The following is a 22,497-nucleotide window of genomic DNA, read 5'->3' as shown; positions in this document are numbered from 1 at the left end:
CACTGACTAACCTGACGTAAATAAATAATTATAACTCTTTTTATCTACTAAATATGATGACAAAGAAATTATTGAGTAACACTTTGGTTTATGTAACTTATAAAACTTTTTATTGCAGAATCTATCATTATTAATATTTTAAGGTATAGAAATAGAAATCCTTTATTGCAGAATAGAGGAGTAGGTACTTAATATTCAGGTGGTTCATTAAATATAAAAAATGTTCCAATACATTCTACCGGGATGGGTACCGATGTGCAATACTACTTTAGAACACAGTGCTATTACTTCTACATCGCTTCATTATATAGGGTAATTTTGACATTGCGTTACTAAATGAAACCATGAAACCAACCAAACAATGCTTATCTACTTGAAGATAACACTTTACAATGAGTTACTTGACCTTTAAATGTATGTTTATTCTCTTTTTAATTATCATATTGCTTGATTCAAATTGCTCGATAATTATATTGTTAAGTGCCACGGTAGCTTCAATGACAATTATTGCCAAAGGTCTAACCAATTAATCTTTATACTCAATATAATATTGATTTCGATTCATCAAGTTTATATTCATCAAAAAACTTTATTTACAACCGTTTATTATTTAGCTTACATAGATAACTAGGTATTAAGCGGTACAAATAAACCAGATTTCATTGTATTTCAATATTTTCCGTCGCAATATGGTTACTCTATTCGTCTGTGATCATCAGTGGGTACTGCGAGCAGTAGAAAAGGTATATAAATTAGATGTACAATCTAATTACAATCAATTCGATTCTACTTGTACAAAACAATGTGAGAGCAGCGGGTATCAAGACTCTAGTCTACATACTTCCACCACCAGAACAGCGGGCATCCTAAATATATTTTACCAGAGCATTTACCACTTTAAAACAAATATCAAAAATTTAAAACCACTTTAAATTTCATATCTTTTACCTTTATCATTTTAATTAAAATTTAGCGACGCTATATGAATGTTGTGAGAGGCTTTTAGTGGTGTATATATTTTAAAATATTATTATGTATACCTACTGGCGTGGCGACCACGAACCGGGAGTCGCAGCGCAGGCAGGCCCCTCACGAGATGGACGACGACCTGGTGAGGGTCGGCGGAGTCCGATGGATGAGGGCGGCCCAGAAGCGGTCCCTGTGGCGCTCAATGGGGGAGGCCTATGTCCAGCAGTGGACGATTCCCGGCTGAACTGATGATGATGACTGTACACTAGATGATTAAGTACCTTTGTACGATTGTTTCTGTGCCTAATAAATAAAAATAAATCAGGGCACCAGTCCATGTATTTCTACCATTAATAACATTTTAACAATCAATTATAATATGCATAATGATTTCTTATGTTTACGCGAATGTTAGACATTGAAATTAAACTAATTTTCCAGATTCTATCGCGGTTTCTTGTTTTTTATTTTTCTCCCGACGTTCCGAAGACATTGCAGCCTTCATGGTCACGGGGGGGACTAAGGTGTTGTTCATCCGTAAAGTCAAAGTTACAATATCAACCTACATTTTACAATTATACAACTTTTTTAAAATTTTAGCTGTTGGTGGTCCGATCTACGCAGTATGAGCTCACAGTGTCTTGAAGTCTGGCAGCCGGTCTTTTGGGTTCCGATTTAATTAAATGTAGAACTGGATCCCAGGCTTGTGCAAACTTCCAACCATCTTCCCTATTGAAATTAGGATGTTTTTTAATTTCAATAGCCTCGCGAATCATCCTGGGCAGGAATCGGTGTTCTTTGGCGAGGATTTGTGGCTTATCTAGTCGCAGATAATGATTGGCGCCTCCTTCAGAGTGTTCAGCGACTGCAGACTTCGTCGAGCGTCGGTGTTTCACGTCAGCTATATGTTCTTTTACGCGGGTCCCTATATTTCTTTTTGTTTGCCCGATATAAGAGAGGCCACAGTTGCAATCTATTTTGTATACTCCCGGTATAATATAATATGCATTTCACAATACTAGTAATTATTTTATTGACATATTGAAACTACTATTAAAGGAAACACCGCAATGTATGGAGGTTGGAATTCAACCCCCAATGAATACCCAACAAAGAATACCCCTTGGAAATCGTTGTATATAGCGGTCTCAACGAAGACACACAACTGTGATTGTTTCCACTGGACATTTAACATGATGATGTCTAGACCCCGACCGCGGGGTAATGTCGGCTGTATTATAAAAAAATAAACAATATCTCCCATTATGAAGGCAATCACTAACTAGGTCTGTCATATATGTACATGTTAAATAAAATTATATAATACTTATAATTTGCTCATTGTTTTTGAATATCATATGGTCCCCATCCTCTTTTTCTTTAAACTAATTAAAATTTAATGTAGTTGCTACTTTTATTTATAAAAACTACGCTTTAATGGTTTATGTATAGTTAATATTAATACTGGTGTTATTATTTTTGTCCATACATGCTGTGACACCTTAAAATGTTGTGCATTTAAGCCTATCATTACTGTTATATTTTATTGGAGCTATTTATAATGTAACAACTACTGGTTGTCCTAATTATAAATAAATAAATTAAATTCATAAAAAGTATGTAATTTATATTCATATTAGACTACATAGATATGCAACACAGCGGTATATAATTATGAAAAAACTATTGAAATTAATAACATTATACTTAAGTATAAAGTACGTATAATTTCATTATTTTAACATTATGGTTACAATTATCTAAAATATTTAGTAGTTACATAAATAATAATATCATACCCAATTATAACATCGACAGTAATATGTAGAACTTAACCTAGAAATCACTTGTCTTAAAGTTGATTTTTCAATTGTCACAAGAATAAAAAAATAAATAATTAAATATAACCAGACTGAATATGGAAGTGAGGCAAATCGTCAGTTTTAAACGCAAAACTATTATTTTTGATTTGTTCGTGTTTGATGAAAAAATCAGCCCATAATCGTGTATACATATGTTATAATTGCGAATGTAACTGCCTGTCTGTCTGTTACAGCTTCTCGGGTAAAACACCGAACTGATAAATGAGTTGGTATGGAGATAGGTTGCTGCCTCGGGTAAAATGTACATTTTTATTCTAAGAAAATATAAGGCGAGATTTATATCCTGGAAAAAGTTTTATAGGCATGCGGGGCCGCAGGTAAAAGCGTTTTTTTAATTTTATTTATACAGGGTAAACTAACAGTAACATATATGTGTACAGTACCTAATCTAGGTTCACACATTTAATAATATATGCTATATATAACATTTATTACAGGTTACAAGCAGAGACCACACAAATATACATAGGTGTATAATTCTATAATTATAGTTACAAATTAAGCCAACGATAATTTCAACCACACTCTAAAACATTAACTCATTTTTCCAAACAACCTACCCACTTTACATACTAAATTACAGACTCTAGCCATGTATAATGCTTTTGGAACAATTTGTGTAATTAGAATAAGATATTTATTATTTAAGCTTCGGCTTTCTCAGATATGTCGCTGGGAAAACTAGCCCTACTACTTTTTGTGGCTATACTATTTATTAAAATAAACAAACACTATTCCCTTGTCTCTTTGGAAATTATATTGGCTGCAGAATTCAATACAACGATCTGTCTTAAGCGCACTATATATAAATTGCATTAATTTAATTATTAGTTCCACCCCTGAATTTGCAAGATCGCAATGATGATAGTGTTGAGGAAAGAGTTGAAAGTCAGCAGGCTGCGCACGTTGAGCGGCACCACGCGCCACAAGCTATATTCGAAGGGGTTTCGTTACAGAAACTGACACAGATTCTGTATCTCCTCGTAGTCTCGCTCGTGTGTATATAAAGTTTTAATAATTTATCGCCAATCAAGCAGAAGGGTTTGTGGAAACTAATCACCATTTATAAGGCCATCTATTAATACTGCGTACAAAATATTTAACAGAATAGATCTACAAGTGCATTCTTGTTTGATGTATACGAGTAACTAGGGCTGCACTTAGTATCTGTAGAAACATTATCGTAGTAATTACTTATCTTCAGATTGATATACAAGGTAATCCTGGCCGTTAGGACTAGATAGACCGTTAGTGTTAACTACAACACTAATTCGGACGTATTCATTCAATCATTATTTTATTATCGCCGCTTAGACCTCTATATACTTGTTCCATATTCGCCTGAGTTCAATATTAAGTAAGTCGTATTTACTCAGTGTTTCTATTTCCTTTGCTCCTACATTGCTATCTAATGTTACCGTGACATTTATAATTTTTGGGTGTGGAATGGACTGCCGAGACGAATGTCTGCAAGTTCAAATCTCAAGGGAACTTATCTCTGACTTTTCAAAAATATATTGTGTATTATATGTAAGTTATGGATTGCTTTAAATATGAAAGAAAATATCGAGACGAAACCTGTATATCTGAGAAGTTCTCTATAGGAATTTTCAGGGTTGTGAAGTCTATCAATCCGCACTAGGCCAGCGTGGTGGACTAAGGCTTAATCCCTCTCAGTAGTAGAGGAGGCCCGTGCCCGGCAGTAGACAGTATATAATATAGGGCTCATATTATTTATTATGAAACAGAAGTCATTCTTATAGCAGTAGGTCTAACAGATATATTAGCTAAAACTTTATCCAGATATACCTATCAATACGTCAAATTACCATTTTATTTCTTCTTTCCTGCCAGCCCGAGTTGGCTTCTTTGTTTACTATATTTTTCATTTATTTTATTACCAATATAAATTGTCGTTGTTTATATAAGCTAATTTAATTAAGTATTCCTCATCATTCCTGAGAAGGTTGTGCAGTCATATGAAAATTTAAATTAATTTATTCCTTATTTCACGAGCCTATAAATGAACTGCTCTATACTTTTTTTCTCTTCTCACTTTATCACGTACTGTAGTCTTTACCCTAAACTGATTGAAAAGAGCAACACCAGAGTTTCTTGCCCGTTCTTCTCTGGTGAAAACTGCTTTCCGAACTGGTGGTAGAGTTAACATTGACGGAATCTAAATAATGTATAACATTTTACAGATTCAATTAAATCATTTCATTTCATTTCATAATAACTATGATTTCTTTAGTTTACGCGAATGTTAGACATTTAAATTAAACTATTTTACGAATTTTATCGCGGTTTTAATAATTAAATATTCTCATGTACCTTGACTTATCATAAGTGCAACTATGTTCGCCTACGTGATGAATAAAGCATTTTATTTTATTTTATACCACAACCAGTTCTTGAAAATGATCATGCAACGCTGTATTGGGATCGATCTATTATCACAGACAGGACAATTGTTGCCAATAAGCCTGACATTGTGATAGTAGATCAATTTTCGCGACGGGCAATACTTGTTGATGTCACCATTCCGCATGACGATAACCTTGTTAAGGCCGAAAAAGATAAAGTGTCTTAATATTTAGACTTGGCACATGAGGTTACCGAAATGTGGGATGTGGACTCTACAATTATTGTCCCGATTGTCGTTTCTGCACATGGGTTGATACCAAAGAGCCTCGACCAACATCTTCGGAAGCTCTCAATTGGCCGTTGGGTCGGAAGCCAGATGCAGAAGGCAGTATTGCTGGACACGGCGCGCATTGTTAGGAGATTCCTCACTTTGAATCCCTAACCGCCGGTGGCCTGGATCTTGAGCTTTGCCATCGGAGGGTCATTAATTTTTTTATATTTTTATATACATGTTCTTTTTTAAATGTATATGTAAAAATGTAAAAAAAATACCTTTAACATAAAGAGAATTGACAATATTAATAATTAATATATTTTCTGCATAAATGTCCAAATCAAGGCAACATTTGGTAGGCAAGGGCCACAAGGTGGCAAAATTAACTAAAGGCGGGCCATTCGTATAACATTAAACCTAGAAACCCTGCTTTAGATGCGCTTACTCTTAATTTAATACATTTATTTTGATGTTTAAGCCTTATTACTAAACAATCACGAGCCACAAACAGAACGTTCGCGGGCCGCGTGTTGCCGACCGCTGTGTTAAACGAATTACTTGTAAAACGAATTACATTAAGATCGAACACAGGAATATCAGAATGATACAAAGGTCTCCGTTCAAAGGCAGGTTGTCAATCACAACATGATTATAACCAGAGAAGTAAAAAAACCCACAATTCGAAATATGAGACAAGAGAACTAATTTGTGCAATGTGGACTCTAAAATCTGTACTCCTAAAATCACGTTCGTATATTAGTTCATAAGGAATGGTGTTTCAAGGCTCTGTATCCAGATTGATACTCTTCGATCCATGTGGTTTATTTTCATCGGCCATTAAGACGGATAGCATTATGATTATAACAGACCGACGAAGTAAGGCAAGGCGTATTCATTTATTTATTTAGTTGCAACAACATTGTAAGCACCGATAAGAATGATATTGAACACTTATAAACAAACACAAGCTAAGTATAACAATAATTATAGCTTCGGACCACCAAGCAATAATAGTAATAGCCACAGAGGATACAATCAACAGTAATTGACAGAGTAAATTGAAAATGTAAATAATATAATAATAAATACTAAAATAATAATGGAAATAATAATCAAGAAATTGAAAAAGAAAATCAAAATATCAAGTTCTGTAAACATAAGGAATACATCTGTTGAGGTAGAAATCAATATTTGCTGTATTTTGCCGCAATATTTTAATCTATTTGTTTGTAAGTATATTACTGGCCAAATTGGAATGTCAGCGAGATATTCAAGTTTTAATCAGCCGTTTTAATGAGCCTATGTGATACCAGGAGAGCTATAATTATTATAAAATCAATTTCAAAGTTCAGAATATAATTGTCATTCATTAATATTCCATATTATAGAACTCTAACCACACGTTGCATTGCGTCGGGCGCCGCGGAATTATTAAACCTGAGTGCTTTATTACAGCGGTACTTGTCCAACACCACACGCCCTGTCGCCCTTCAATGTGCAAGGGTTTGTGCTCCACACCTCATACCAACTCCTCGACACCGCTGCAAGTATATTCGTAAACACATCTTAAACCCTCCGATATGACAGACCAGCTAGCGTGCAACATTTACTTCTATTTGTACACTAGGTTTATTTTCGGTTTCTACCACGAGTTCCAAACCTATAAGCCAGTGCGATGGCTTGCAAGGGGTTTTTGCGGCCTTATGAGTACTTGTATTATTTTCTTTTTTAATAGCTTTTTCATTAGATCTCTTAATACGATATTTATAATGTATTTGCAAAACATAGAATACGTATTGTACGTGTTGATTTCTTTGCTAAAAGGTAATGACCATTTAATATATTTCTACAAGAAGACGCCGCTTATTGAAATAAGAGCGACTAATTACACACCAACGCGTGTCCGTCTTATGGTATACATTTACTTGATGTTTCTAATCAGGAGTTTTGGTGTTATCAAAACGATTTTCATACACAAGGATAAAAGTGTAACAGAACATCATTTTGCTATTATTGATTTGATTATGTGGTTCACTATTTTACTTGGGAGATCGCCTTTGTTATTTGTGTTCGCTCTGCTGTACTCTCGCGTGAGGCTGATGCGGCAGACGCTGGAGAACAACGACTTCGACTGCAGAATCGTGGGCAAGCATCATCCGCGCCGGTACATACAGATGTATGAGGCGATCATGGGCGAGATGGATAAAACTACCAACTCCATGAAGCTGCAGGTAACAGACATTTTATATACTGCTTCCTGCAAGACACAGACCAATAATAAATATTAATGACAATACTAGACCTGTATTACATATCGCCTGCCCACTGTTGGGCAAGTCCCTAATTGACTACTGAGAAGTGGGAGCCTTTAGGCCCCAGTTCCCCACACCGGCCCATTGCCAGTTGGTGGGCTTCACATGCCTTCGAAATTTATATGGAGATCTTCTTAGTTATACAGGTTTCGTTACAATAGTTTCCATCACCATAAAAATAAGCGATAGTTCGCAAAGAAAATACTTATATGTTCAAAAAAGTCGGAGTGCGTGCCCTTGGGTTTTGAATCTGGGAATGTTCATCTCAGCAGTGCGACAAACTCTAACCAGACTATCGCCGGTACACCAATATACAGACATTATACTGTTCTAAAACGATCTGTTCGATATTTTTAACTGCAGAATGCAACAATTAATTGAAGCTATACTTCTAATTAACGCACCCGCTTAAGTGATGTCCTCGTGTGAACCCAGTCGCGGAACATACATGGGGTTGATTCGAATATCCCAAGGTGCTCTATCTCTATCTATTGGGACACCTTGTATATTTTTTTATAAGTGAGAGGTATAGGTTAGTGTATAACAAATTTTAATATTATGTTCCGCATTATTTCAGCTACTAGTGTTCGTCGTGTCTGTGATTATGCATTACTTGATTGGCGTCTCGTATACACTTTACTACTTCAAAAATTACTACTATCTTTTCGGTGTAAGTATTAACAAAATATAAAAAATAATAAATCCCGACTTAAATAACCTCTAAAAGATTATATGTGTCTGTTTGACTTTTAGCTTTATTATAACTATCTATTATATTTTTACCCAAGCGTTGTAGCATCAGGGGATCACTAAGTAAGTGTTTCCATTCCGCCAGTTCGGGCTTCAACCTTCAACCTGAGGACGCATCCATCAAAATATTTCTAACTATTATATAGTTAAAGTTAAAAGTCAACATACATGTTTTTTTTTGCTTTTCAGAAGATTTTAAGTGTCGGCAGTTTATTATTTTTTTCTAAATTACTATTTTATCTACTATGGGCCTCCACCATTCTCTATCTTACATTTAATCATTACGTATGATGTGGAGTAGTCGGGTATCCTGGAGACAACCTGATGCTGCAAAATCAGCATCAGCCCAAGATTGCTATTAAATATAAAATACTATACAATAGTAGGTACATCCCATTTTAAATCGATCAGATCTATGAAAGTAGGAACGGGTCGATGATCTTTATACCCTTGAAATTAAACTAATTTTCGGATTCTATCGCGGTATTAGTGTTTTATTTTTCTCCCGACATTTCGAAGACTTTGCAGCCTTCATGGTCACGGGGGGGACTGAGGTGTTGTTCATCCGTAAAGTCAAAGTTACAATATCTACCTACATTTTACGATTATACAACTTTTTTAAAATTTTAGCTGTTGGTGGTCCGATCTACGCAGAATGAGCTCACAGTGTCTTGAAGTCTGGCAGCCGGTTTTTTGGGTTCCGATTTAATTAAATGTAGAACTGGATCCCAGGCTTGTGCAAGCTTCCAACCATCTTTTCTATTGGGTAGATATTGTAACTTTGACTTTACGGATGAACAACACCTCAGTCCCCCCCGTGACCATGAAGTCTTCGAAACCTCGGGAGAAAAATAAAACACTAATACCGCGATGGAATCCGAAAATTAGTTTAAGTTCAATGTCTAACATTCGCGTAAACATAAGAAATCATTATCTTTATACCCTTGTATAGATCTTTACAAGTTATAGCTAAGAACCATCACATCAAATTTCAAAATAAAATTCGCATCAAAATCGACCAATTCGTTTGAGAGCTACGATGCCCCAGACAGACATACCTTGAAATAAAACGTAACACCCTTAAAATAGAACTGTTCTACAGAACGTTTCAAAGACTTCAGTCTTCGCGGTCACGGGGCGAAACCGACAGTCCGAAACAGTTTTATTTTAATGTCGATTCGCGTAAACATAAGAAATCATTTTAACGTCCTACTTTTTGCGTTGGTATTGAAAATAATCAAGTCATCGGCAATTGTAATTATTGGTGGTAGATCTCTCATATCTGATAGTCCGCCTGGGTAGGTACCACCGCAAGGTTTATTTCAGCCGACAAGCAGCAGTATGTAATCACTGTTACGTTCCGGTTTGAAGGTTATGGTAGTCAGTGTAACTACTGGACATGAGACTTAACATTTCACGTCGACGTCACGTGAGCGCCGTGGAATACCTAAGAATACTTTGTAATTTAGGGTCTTGAATGGTGTTTCTACTGTTTATGGACGGTCGAATCACTTATCACCAGGCGATCAGCAAGCTCGTCTCGTTATTCAAAGCAATAAAAAAAAAATATTTTGATTTTTCATATTTTATACGATTGTTACAGATTCTGTTTAGACTTGAACTGTTATGGTTTTTGATAGAGCTTCTAGTGAATTGCTCGCCGCTATTTCTGTCGGCAGTCCTGGCAGACTTGGTGACAATGGAGGTGCAGGAGATGTTGGCCATTACCGTGGAGAGGGCCATCGATTGTACAAGTAAGATAGCGCAAGACATATTTATTTGTGAATATTTAAACCTTAGATCAATTCCATCCCCATTATTCATAGTTATTTATCTAAGGGCTAGATTCAAGTTGTATCTCAATATTAACCAACTACAACGGCCCTATGTCTACACACTGCGAAGACTGCCGTGCCGTCAGTACTGAGAAACAGACTTGTCATCACAGCAATGCTCCCTCCTTAGATAAATGACGTCTATGAATAATGGGGCAAGTGTTTAAACCGTGGATGAACTCGTAACTGTAGTCATTCAGATCGTTCGAGACAATTTGCACCACTTATACCGCTGTTGCTTGAGCTAAAGCGCCAGTGCTCATGACATGAAATAAAAAAGGATTTTAAATAAATGTAAGGTGAGGGTCCCTCTTCCGTCTATAGAAGCGAATCCGTCTTCTTGCAATTACGGGATCTCTATCTCTATCTATTCAAAGGACAGATTCAAGACCTTTATAGGTAAGAGTCAAAAACTCTTCTATTTACCTATACAGGCAGATTGTAAAGAGACGGAATAGAGCCCTAGACTTTAATAAGTAATAGACTAATTGAGTTAAAATCTAATATTTGCTCCCTTATGTAACATGTATACAGATAAAAGAGCAGTTATGCTACAATCAAACAAAAAATTTACATCGTCGTGTATTTTCTTATAAAATAAAATCAAAACGACTATAAGTTATAACTCTGTCTTGCTCTGGTTATTACTTTATCATTTGTTGTCTTTTACGGTTACACTGTGATGTCCAGTTGTAATTGTAATTAGACATTGCAACTTAAAATATATGTATACTGTCTGTGATTGCCTCGGTGGCGTAGTTGTACTGCATGTTAGGTACGACAGCGCTCTGAGGTCCTGGGTTCGAATCCCGGGTCGGGCAGTGATATTAGGGTTTTTCTACTCAGTATCAGCCGGGAGTCTGGAGTTTGTGCTCAATATGTCGATAGGCTCTCCCTTATCACATGGGACGGAACACACTTGGCGAAAAGTCGTTTTCCTGGTTGCGCCTCTGCATACCTCTTCGGGGATAAATGCGTGATGTTATGTATATGTGAATACTTTGTTATGTTCATGTACTATTTATACACAAGTGGTTTTAAAGATCGGTCATTAAGGACAGCTACTCTAAACTTTATAGCTGCAATAAAAAAAACTAAAGAGAAGGCTATCATTTTCGAAGACATTACGATCTGTATTCACAAGAATAACTTTCATAATTAATTTTCACATAAATGCATAAATTTCAGTTACCAAAAAATTTATAATTTAAGAAAGGAAGATTTACTATGGGGTAATAACGTGTAGTATAAAACAGGGAAAACAAGGCAAAACCAGCATAAATATACGTATTGTGCCTACAGTCGACGCCGTCAATCACCTCCTTGCTCCGATATCAAAAAAAGACAAACTCTTGTTAAGTATCATCGCCTCTTTTACTTATGTCGAGCCTCTGGAAGCACAAATTAGTCTTAACTCGCATATAAATTAAACAATTAGAAGAATAGAACTGTTTTAGAATTTACCATATGCACTTATACCGTTATGAACCTTAAAGAAAAGACTTGATCTGTGCAGTCATTTCGTCTTTTAAAACCTGCTTACACATCACGCATTATTTCTTTAGAACTATTATCGCAAATGGCTAATGGATGCTGTAGATGTAGATACATAGTATATGTAATGTACTACACAGATATGACTTATGTCTAGATGAACGTGACCGTGTGGAGATCCAGAAGCTGTTCCAGATCATGCGAAGCCGTCCCATCAACTTCACTCTATGCGGTGTGGTGTCTCTGAACGTCCGCAGCGTGCTCTCATTCATATCCTTTACTTTAACTACCTTCATCGCCATATTACAAACCAAGCAGTGGTCTACATGATGCAAGATTTAATTTGTTTCCACTTGCTATAAGAATGAACTGTTTACGATTAATGTAATTCAAATATAACATTTTTATCTGATTTCAATGGATATTATATGCAGTTCAAGTAAAATGTCGGTGACTGAAAGACGCTTGTTATTGCGACAGTCTTCATGTCATGCCGGCCTGTCTTGTTGCTTGTTCGCACTCTGCTTATAGCACCCAGTTTTATATTAAGTAAACTGATATCATCATTCCAATTATGTAAAATACATCAACCATTAGGTAATCTTTTATGTCTATTTTATTTTTTATAATTCTTGTACTCGTTCTGTTTGGTGTAAATGAGACAACTGTGTATAATATGTTGTATTACAGTGGCGACGAATTCCTATCGGCTTCACTCTTGTTATTGATGTCAGTAAACGAATATGTTTATATTATTATTATTAACAAATAAATAATTCATATTCATAGCATTATGAGATAAAATCTAATTATAATTTGTATTAGTGCCATATTTTACGTCGGCTTTCCTTTTGGAAAATTTCACCCTTTGTCACCGCTGTATAATATATAGTAATAGTTGCCCTAAGAGTTCAATAAAAAACAGTTATTAAGTAAAATGGAATTACTCGACAAGTATGTTTACATTTGTTGTACAAGTCTAGTGATTATTTATTTTAATAGTTAAACGCGTGCCAGTAAATTTTATTATACTAAATCCCAAGTAATCCTTCAGCATTACATTAATAATGTATAGTCAATATATTTAATATTCCAAATTTCATCAAATTGTTGTTTATAATATTATCAAATAAACAAATATAAATATTAAGAGCCAATATACTGTACATACTTCTCGGTCGATGTATGGTATTTTTAGATTTATTTGACTTTAATAAATGAAAGCCAATGATTATAATCTACCTATGTAGTTTTTTTGTCGCTCGATACGATATAGAATATAGCATAGACATAACTAAAGTTGCTACGTCAAATGAAACTTTAATCTCTGGGGCACTGCCGTCAACACATTGCCTGAAATAATATCAGCCCTGTATTATATACTTGCCCACTGCTGAGCACGGGCCTCTTCTACTACTGAGAGGGATTAGGCCTTAGTCCACCACGCTGGCCTAGTGCGGATTGGTAGACTACACACACCTTCGAAATTCCTATAGAGAACTTCTCAGATGTGCAGGTTTCCTCACGATGTTTTCCTTCACCGTTAAAGCGAACGATAAATTCACAAAGAATACACACATGATTTTTTAGAAAAGTCAGAGGTGTGTGCCCTTGGGATTTGAACATCTTGGTATTCCGTTCCACACCCAACTAGGCTATCGCTTTCCCAAAAAACAACAGCTTGCCCATTGCCTGAAAAAACACTCTTTTTTCCTAACCACCTTTACTGGGATTTAAGGCCAGTAAGCAGTAATCCATACATGTCTTGTTCTAAAATTGTGCGTAATATCCACTTTTTTATACGTGAACAGACAAGTGACCCCACTGCACCAGGTGGCTGGTGGAGTGAATTCCAATATAATGTCGATTGACAACCCATGATTACCCCTCGGCGGAACCGGATATACACATGTTGAACTCGGAACGCGACACAATTACGTGGTGGGTTTTGAGACCTAGTGTACCGTGGTCGCTATCTACGCGGATATGTTGATAGAGTTCTCTTTACTTTTTCACTAATGAAACGCAAAACCGATTTAAAAAAAATATATATGAAGAAAGTTTAGGACTCTGAGAAATACATAGGCTACTCTTTATTTCCGAAAAACTCAGGCGGAGCTGCGAGCAAAAGTTAGTTATATAAAATTAAGTGAAAATTATTCAGAAATTGAAAAGGTTTTCAATGATACCGAAAGCAAACTTGTAAATTGACTAGAGAGTGAAACAAAGAGAGAAAAGATGTTTGAATTACCCTTTATAGAGAAAGACCTTCCCTTCCACACTGGAGAGCGTCTGATTAGGAAACATCGATTTATTTGTTTCTGCCATTTAGCAGCAGTATGTAAGCAAGGTTATACTCCAAGCTGAAAGAACTATCTATTGTCTAGGGTATCCTTCATCCTGAGACATTTGTGTCTCGTATTAGACTGCAGTAGTCATGTGCCACGACACACGTTTAATATATTTCATGCAGCGATGAAAATAAACGACAGACGTAAACATTATTGATATTTATTTATACTCCAAAACAAACACAACGCGGTGATCCAGGCTTAATTATAATTAAAAAGTGCACGAAACTGGAAAGTAAACATCATTAAACTACTTTGTTTCTTAAAATATATTTAATCATTATTCATTTAACAATATTACGAGTGTATAAAGTAGGTATTATTTCTCAGTTTATGTTTATATACTTGAACAAATAACAAGAGGAATCTATTCCTCTGATTGTAATCGTCTGGATGGCTACAATACACAGTAATATCATCTAGAACTTTAAATATCGAAGCACCGCCTACAACTTTACTGCGCTGGTCCTCCTGTGACATTCGTTTATAAGCCTCTTATATTATTATCAGACAAATGAATTCTTCTGCTAAATATAAATCGCCTCTAACGATTTCGGTCAAAAGCGGTCCAGCATGTTCGAGCGACCTTTATAGCTCCCTGTCTGCCTTATCTACAGTAACTATACTCATTCCTTAAAACAGAAAGGCAGCACTGTCTTTGCTTATTTATTTAAGGACCTCCAACGAAGGATACACGGCATATAATAAATACAATGTCGGAGTGTTTGTACAATTAACAGTGTGACGTGCCTCTTCAATTATAGGAGAATACTACTCAGATTAGGGACAAAAATAGAAAAAACAATGTTAGCTATCAAGGTGGCTTTTGTTACTTAGCCGACAATAAGTTAACGCCAGTATCCGTATACAGTACTAGAGGGATCGTTTTTGGAATACATATTGGGGTTTTCCTTTGGGTTGGATTTATTATTTGAGCTCAGCCAGACTCACTGGCATGTCGATTGAAACACGAAAATTCCGTCACACTGTCTTTCTTAATGACATTGGAATATTGGCCTATCTTTAGCGATATTTATACGTTACAAAAATATTTGATAATATTATGCTGATTTACAAAATGATTTTATTGTACTGTGGAATTTAAGTAAAAAATTATTGCATTATGTATTCCATGATTGAATTTGCAAAATGGCGATAATGGTAGTGACAGTGAAGGAGAAGAAAGACAGCAGACTGCGCACGTTGAGCGGCACCACGCGCCCCAAGCTGTACTGGAACGGGTTGCGTTTCAGGAATAGGAACAGCTTCTGAATCTCCTCGCGGTCTCGCTCATCTGTACAGAAAAATAAACGTCTGAAAAAGAAAAAAAAATATATATATTATGTATAGTGACAGTCAGTGTAGCTTTATAAACTCAAATTTGAAATCGCCTATAAATATTTGTGTTTTTATCAACAATACTTTTTCTTCACCTTTTGAAGAGTTTATTATATTTTAGAAGAAATTGAAAAATATTTTGATTAAAGGTAAAGTGTAGAAGCGTTATTAAGTTTTCCATTTGTTCAGCTCGTGCTATGACTGACTATAATATACTTACTATGGTTGGTAAACAAGCAGCAAGTATACCTATTTATGAAAAGAAAAAAAAGAATGACAAAATAATATTTATGTAAATGAAGCCTTCACAGAATCTTTTTTTTTTAGTTAAACTTAAAACATATATCACCAAGAACATCACGCCGCTGGAAAAACTGCGTGTTTTTTAAGTATGTATCTACTGCCTGCATAACATTTCATTGTTCTTGAGAAATAGAGACTGCGCCTACAATCTCTAGAATACATGTAAATGTTAATGGACTGTTTTGGAAGGACTGATGAGCAGGTAAGATTCAAGCATACCCCATTTCATGACTTACTCTTACAAGCAATGCGCCTGTCCAAAGCGATGACCAACATCTTCTGCGTCTCCATTGTCACCAGATCTGCCAATACAGCTGCCAGAACCAGCGGCGAGCAACCCGTTATAAACTCCAGAATAAACCAAATAATATCCAAATAATTAAAAATCTGCAACAATATACGTTACCAAGGTCTTATTCTATTTGTAAGAAGCTGATCAAATTATCATAAGAGAAGTACAATGGTCGTAGAACCTTCACTGTCTGATACTATCTGATTATTTTTATTCACCTTGATGCCTTCTAACTTCATAGAGTAGAAAGAGATAATTGCCTCAAAAGTGTGGTACACAGTTGAAAAACCGACGGAAACAATAAGCTGAAACAAATTGAAAGTATTTATTGGTGTAATGCATTATTGTGTAACCGTGACATTCAGCAGTTGGTTTGGTATTTGACTGACGTAATATGGCGCTGTGCAGTCTCCTGCAAGATGTGGACGTGTGTGGACCTTAGGTCAACTTCTATGGAATGTGTCTGTTACCTGCAGCTTCACAGTGCCGTCGCATGCCTCCAGCCCATCCATGATCGCCTCATACATCTGTATGTACCGGCGCGGGTGATGCTTGCCGAGGATTCTGCAGTCGAAGTCGTTGCTCTCTAGCGTCTGCCGCATCAGCCTCACGCGAGAGTACAGCAGAGCAAACACGAATAATACAGGAGTCCCAATTATATAAATGATCCACACAATAAAATCAATTAGAGCAAAAATATATTTCGGTCGAATATTTTCCCCACACGATGCAAATGAAATTTGTAAGAAATAAGGGAGCGTCATAAGAAACATAACACAATTGTATCCAACAAGACAAACACGCATTGGCCTATAGGTGGCCGGGCTTGCGTCAATGAGCGGCGTCTTCTTATAGTACTGCAGTAAGTACTTATTACTCTTCAGCAAAGAAATTAACACAGACATGATGTATTCCATAGATATGATCCATGCTAACATTTTCGACATAAGGTGATCATAAACCAAAAGATTATAACAGAAAGTGATACTTGCGCAAATAAGCGAACAGTAAAGCCTCGCCAGCCATCGCATTGGAGTGGAGGTTTGAAACTCGTGGTAAAAACCGACAAAAAATCTAGTGTACAAATAAAAGTTAATGTTGCACACTAGCTGGTCTGGCATGTTGGAGGATTTGGAATGTCTTCACGAAGATATTTGGAGTCGTGACCAAGAGATAATATGAGGGGTGAAGCTCAAACCCTTGTTCCCTGTGGGGCGACAGCGCGTGTGGTGTTGGACAAGTGCTGCCGCAACAGTGCACTTGGGGCTAATGAATCCGTAGCTGCCGACGCAATATAATGCACGCCTTTAGGGTTCAGCAATATCAATGAACAAAAACACACGAAACGAGTGATAACGAATGATTTGTCCTGCACACAATGACCCACCCCGTTAGCACTCACAACTGCTTAAAATGTCTCACATAATTCTTATTTATAATAAGGACATTATAATTATTCGTATTTGACATAATTGTATGTTTGTATATTGTAATGTATTTTTTGGAAGATGACCGACTGATCATTATGTTGTGTTTGCGTCTATAATACTATAGTTGTTTTTCGCATGACTGAACATTGTGATTGTAAATGTATGCAAATGCACGCTGTACGCCGATATTTCATTATGAATTAATGTCTTCATTTATTTTTAATTTTTTTCTCCAACTTAAGTTTTTTATTTATTTCTTGCCAGTTAAGGTTTAAATCCCTTCTCGTTGATTTTCTCTCATCCGATTTTAACGGTGATGAGCGTGCATCAGCTTATATAACTATTGACTATGCACAAGAAAGACTTGAAAGAAAATACAAAGGATGTAATGAACAGTTGATGACAATAAAGTAAGCCCGGAGTTTCTTTCTGCCTTTCTTCTTCGGGTAGTCATCACTTAGGTAGCTAGTGAAAGGCTGGTATGTTAGCTAGGGTAGGGCTTATGTCCCTGCTGGTGAGGATCGCGACGCGTTATCTCTTTATGTCCCCCTACTTCTCAGCCCGAGCTGGCTATTTTGATTTACCTTGTTATTCCTTATAAATTTTATCCCTTATTTAAAAATGTTCATAGTTATATAAAAATAATATCAGCCCTGTATTATATACTTGCCCACTGCTGAGCACGGGCCTCCTCTACTACTGAGAGGGAATTAGGCCTTAGTCCACCACGCTGGCCTAGTGCGGATTGGTAGACTTCACACACCTTCGAAATTCCTATAGAGAACTTCTCAGATGTGCAGGTCTCCTCACGATGTTTTCCTTCACCGTTAAAGCGAACGATAAATTTACAAAGAATACACACATGATTTTAGAAAAGTCAGAGGTGTGTGCCCTTGAGATTTGAACCTGCGGACATTCGTCTTGGCAGTCCGTTCCACACCCAACTAGGCTATCGCCGCTTTTCTTTATAGTTATATAAGTAATTTTAATTGTTATCTAGAAATAATAGTGTACATTGTTTTGACGTATCATAAGTGCAACTTTGTTCGCCTACGTGATAAATAAAGTATTTTAATTTTATTTTTTTAATTTTAAAACAAACACACATCACACCAACATATATCCACGGGGGAGCAGGCATATGTGCAGTTAGAACATCTTCTTTTCACCACGCGTCCCATCCCATGATAAAAGGCGATGAGGTTATTTCCAAATCAAACACACATCATACAAGAACTCTAGAAGCCGCCGGACTGATACTGAACAGAAAAACCTAATATCACGTTACCTGATCTGGGAATATAACTCGGGATTTCAGAGCGTTGTGGAACCGCGCATGTAATATATCCACGCCATTGAGGCAGTCATGTGCAACAGTATGCTTGACAATAATTCTCATATACATCAATCGGTTGACAGAGAGGTCTTCATGTGACACTAAATACTTTAAAGTAATTTGACAAGTTGTGGTTTCCTTGGACTATTTCAAGGTCTTCCAAATATAAAGTAAATTGCGTTACATGTGTCTGTTATTATGCAGCTGACATTGGTTGGTTTTATTTTATTAGTGGACGCTTAATTGCGTGATTGTAATCGTTGTGCTATATTTGTTACTTATTTACGTGGTATCAAGGTTAAATGTTGATTTTATTGAAATAATGATTATAATAATATCAGCCCTGTATTATATACTGTCCCACTGTTGGGCACGGGCTTCCTCTACTACTGAGAGGGATTAGGCCTTAGTCCACCACGCTGGCCTAATGCGGATTGGTAGACTTCACACATCCTCGAAAATTCCTAATAGAGAATTTATCAGGTACGTGGGTTCGATAAGTAAGATAAGCAAGCGATAATTCACAAAGAATATAAACATAATATTTTAGAAAAGTCAGAGGTGTGTGCCCTTGGGATTTGAACCTGCTGACATTCGTCTCGGCAGTCCGTTCCACAACTAACTAGGCTATTGCCGAAATAATGATTCTAATTAACAAAAAACCGGTAACGTAAGATTCCTTTCATTTTATGGATGCTTATAACAAATACTATCCATCACACGTTAAATTGACTCTCAACAATGAATACTCACTGTCCGTGAGAAACAAATATTTAATGAAAATAAGACAAAAAAAAAACGATCAATTTGTTTCAATTGACTAACAGACGGTAGAAAGCAGAATGATGAACCAATATAAGTTATGACCAAAACTTGCCTTTTCAGGGATAATTTTATGACATCGTAAGTTCATTTTTTTTGTTATAAATGTATTCAATGGCGGCAGCAAATAACCCCAATTTTTATTTGGTAATTAAACATTAGTGGTGTATCAGAAAACGGTCTATATTGGTAGTCTGAACTCAGACTATGGAATCCACCACAGCTTTGTCTATAACAATATATCTATAACATTGTGTAAATCAGCAATCAGGCGTGGGCATAACATGCTCTCTAACTGACTGTACCTTTTTTTTTGATTTTGAATTCGGAGAAAGAGCCTTTTGACTACCCGCCCAGCCTTCAGGAGGCAGGGGGCTGAGCGGTTATGTTGGGGTCACCGTGCCTTACGACCCGGCGTTGAGCCGCCTGGATTTGATCTTGACCTTCGGCGACCGTCGGGCTGAGTCCCTAACCTATATACAACGCACGGCATACCAACTAAAACTCCGCGGTGGCCCTCTTCGGCGCATTAGGGACGACTGGGGGTTAGGAACTGGAGGGTAGGAACTTCCCTGCAACATGGTCGAAATGGCCGTAATCCAATTCATATCAGAACTAAATTCAAATAAACTGTTCTGAACATAGCATAGTGGGTACAAACTATAAACAGGTATACCTTGAAAATGCAATCCGATTAAAAACTGGTGCTTCATCACGCCACCGACCAAACAAATCTCAACTCTAGCACGAAATAATAAAGCACGAATTTAATTTACATCGTTTTTACAGTTTAGTTTCAAAGAACAATGGATGTACGGCGGCGGTGGAAATTCAATTTTACCAAAGGAAAGTTTGTGACCAAATCTCATTTTGCTATTTTAAATGTGTCTTCAGTACGAACGTAATTTGGTAGTAAGATGTAAGGCTTTTGCACACGTAGCCGCGCAAGGAGTGCGACGTGTCCGTGAGCTGGTTTTATTTTCAGCATCTGAATTATGAGCAATGACTGGAAACATACTAACACCTAAACCTCAGGAAGTTCGTGTTCTCATAAATTCGTACAATGGGGATATAAAGCGGATCACCGCTTGGTGATGATAGCCTAATTGGTTGTGGAACGGACAGCCGAGACGAATGTCCGCAGGTTGAAATCCCAAGGCCACACACCTCTGACTTTTCTAAAAAAATAATGTGTATATTCTTTGTAAATTATCGCTTGCTTTAACGGTGAAGGAAAACATCGTGAGGAAACCTGCATACCTGAGAAACTTTCTATTAGGAACTTTCGAAGGTGTGTGAAGTCTATCAACCCGCACTAGGCCAGCGTGGTGGACTAAGGCCTATTCCCTCTCAGTAGTAGAGGGGGCCCGTGCCCAACAGTGGGACAGTATATAATACAGGGCTGACATTATTATATTATTATTATAATGGGGATATTCTGAGAAAGCACGGTTCTATCACTGTCCTAAGTCTGTCTGGCTAAGTGTGTTCCCACCTCAAGCCGAGCGCGGCTTACCATCAGCAGCTGTTGCTGGACGAGCGAACCATCGTTCATAAACTATTGGAATCGTTTATGTTCTGTTTGGACAAACGACTGCAGTAAAGTTAGATATCTGGAAACCGAATATATTGGTGAATTATAATGCTCCATAATGGCACGAATGGGCGAATCAGATGATTAAAGGAAATACACGTGATGCCTACGAAGTTGCTTGGTAGGCATCACATGTATTTTGCCTGTAACGAGTCGCAAAAGTTAAGTTACATCATATTTAGAAAAGACATGAAGATACGGCACAGACGTCAATATTCATAACAAAATGGTAGCGAGTTGGGTAACAAATCGATGTAGGATATGTCAACTAGTCACCTGTTGATTCAATTTAAAATTAAATAAAGGAGCCGTATGTTTCGTAGAAATAGGGGACCGTCCTGTGTTTGATTTTGTACTTTATTCTATATGTAATGGTTAATAATACGAAAAAGAAACCCTCCTGCGAAAACTGCATTAAAATTGGTTAAAAAATGAGGCAGTAATTCATATTTCAAATATAACTATCTGCCGAAGTGGGCGCGAGGTGGGGATATCGCTTCATCTCTTTCTTTCGCACGCGTCGTAATGCCCGATGACGTCACACGTGGGTATTGTGCCTCTTTTCTGTTTCTTGTTACTTACCCCTTCTACCGAAATTGAAAGACTTATAACTTGTTGATTTTTTACCGGATTTAAATAATTCTTTCTGTGTTGTAATTTATATAACGTAAATATTTCATAATAATAAAGAACAAAAATAAGTCCGGTCCCCTATTGTATAAAGACGAAATGTTGATACCTTGCTTCCACCATTTTGTATCATCTTAGTACTTTCGGCTTCACTTCAGTTAACATCAGATACAGTGAAGCCGCTTTGCGAAACAAGGAAAAAAAATGACATAGACGGCCTGGTACGTGGTGTGATGGTAAGACAGCTCAGGCATCAACCAACATTAAATTAGCCAATTAGGATATATCCTAAAGTATCCTGTGTCTATAAGAACCCTTCCCCAAAAAAAACGGCACAATAACCGTTGTTATCTAATTTTTAGACGCCCTCTACACATGCAAAATGTACATCACAAAAAAGAAATTAAACATCGTATTTATGCAATATGTTATGTTTACTTATAAGCGGCGATAGCCTAGTTGGGTGTGGAACGGACTGCCAAGACGAATGTCCGCAGGTTCAAATCCCAAGGGCACT

General features: G+C 36.7%; 1 protein-coding gene across 1 annotated transcript; it reads right to left on the bottom strand.

Moving 5' to 3' along the window:
• Positions 1–15,296: 15,296 nt before the first annotated feature.
• Positions 15,297–16,932, bottom strand: LOC119189511. Its single transcript, XM_037439410.1, has 3 exons — positions 16,639–16,932; positions 16,113–16,263; positions 15,297–15,529 (listed from the first exon to the last, which is right to left on the bottom strand). Exons 1-3 carry the CDS (start codon positions 16,930–16,932, stop codon positions 15,357–15,359), a joined length of 618 nt encoding a protein of 205 aa, XP_037295307.1. The 3' UTR covers positions 15,297–15,356.
• Between the last annotated feature and the right edge of the window lie 5,565 nt (positions 16,933–22,497).

This window comes from Manduca sexta, chromosome 16 (genome assembly GCF_014839805.1).
Source record: "Manduca sexta isolate Smith_Timp_Sample1 chromosome 16, JHU_Msex_v1.0, whole genome shotgun sequence".
Taxonomy (NCBI): Eukaryota; Metazoa; Arthropoda; class Insecta; order Lepidoptera; family Sphingidae; genus Manduca; species Manduca sexta.
Note: the sequence above shows the minus strand (reverse complement) of the source record. Positions and strands in the feature narration are given on the sequence as shown.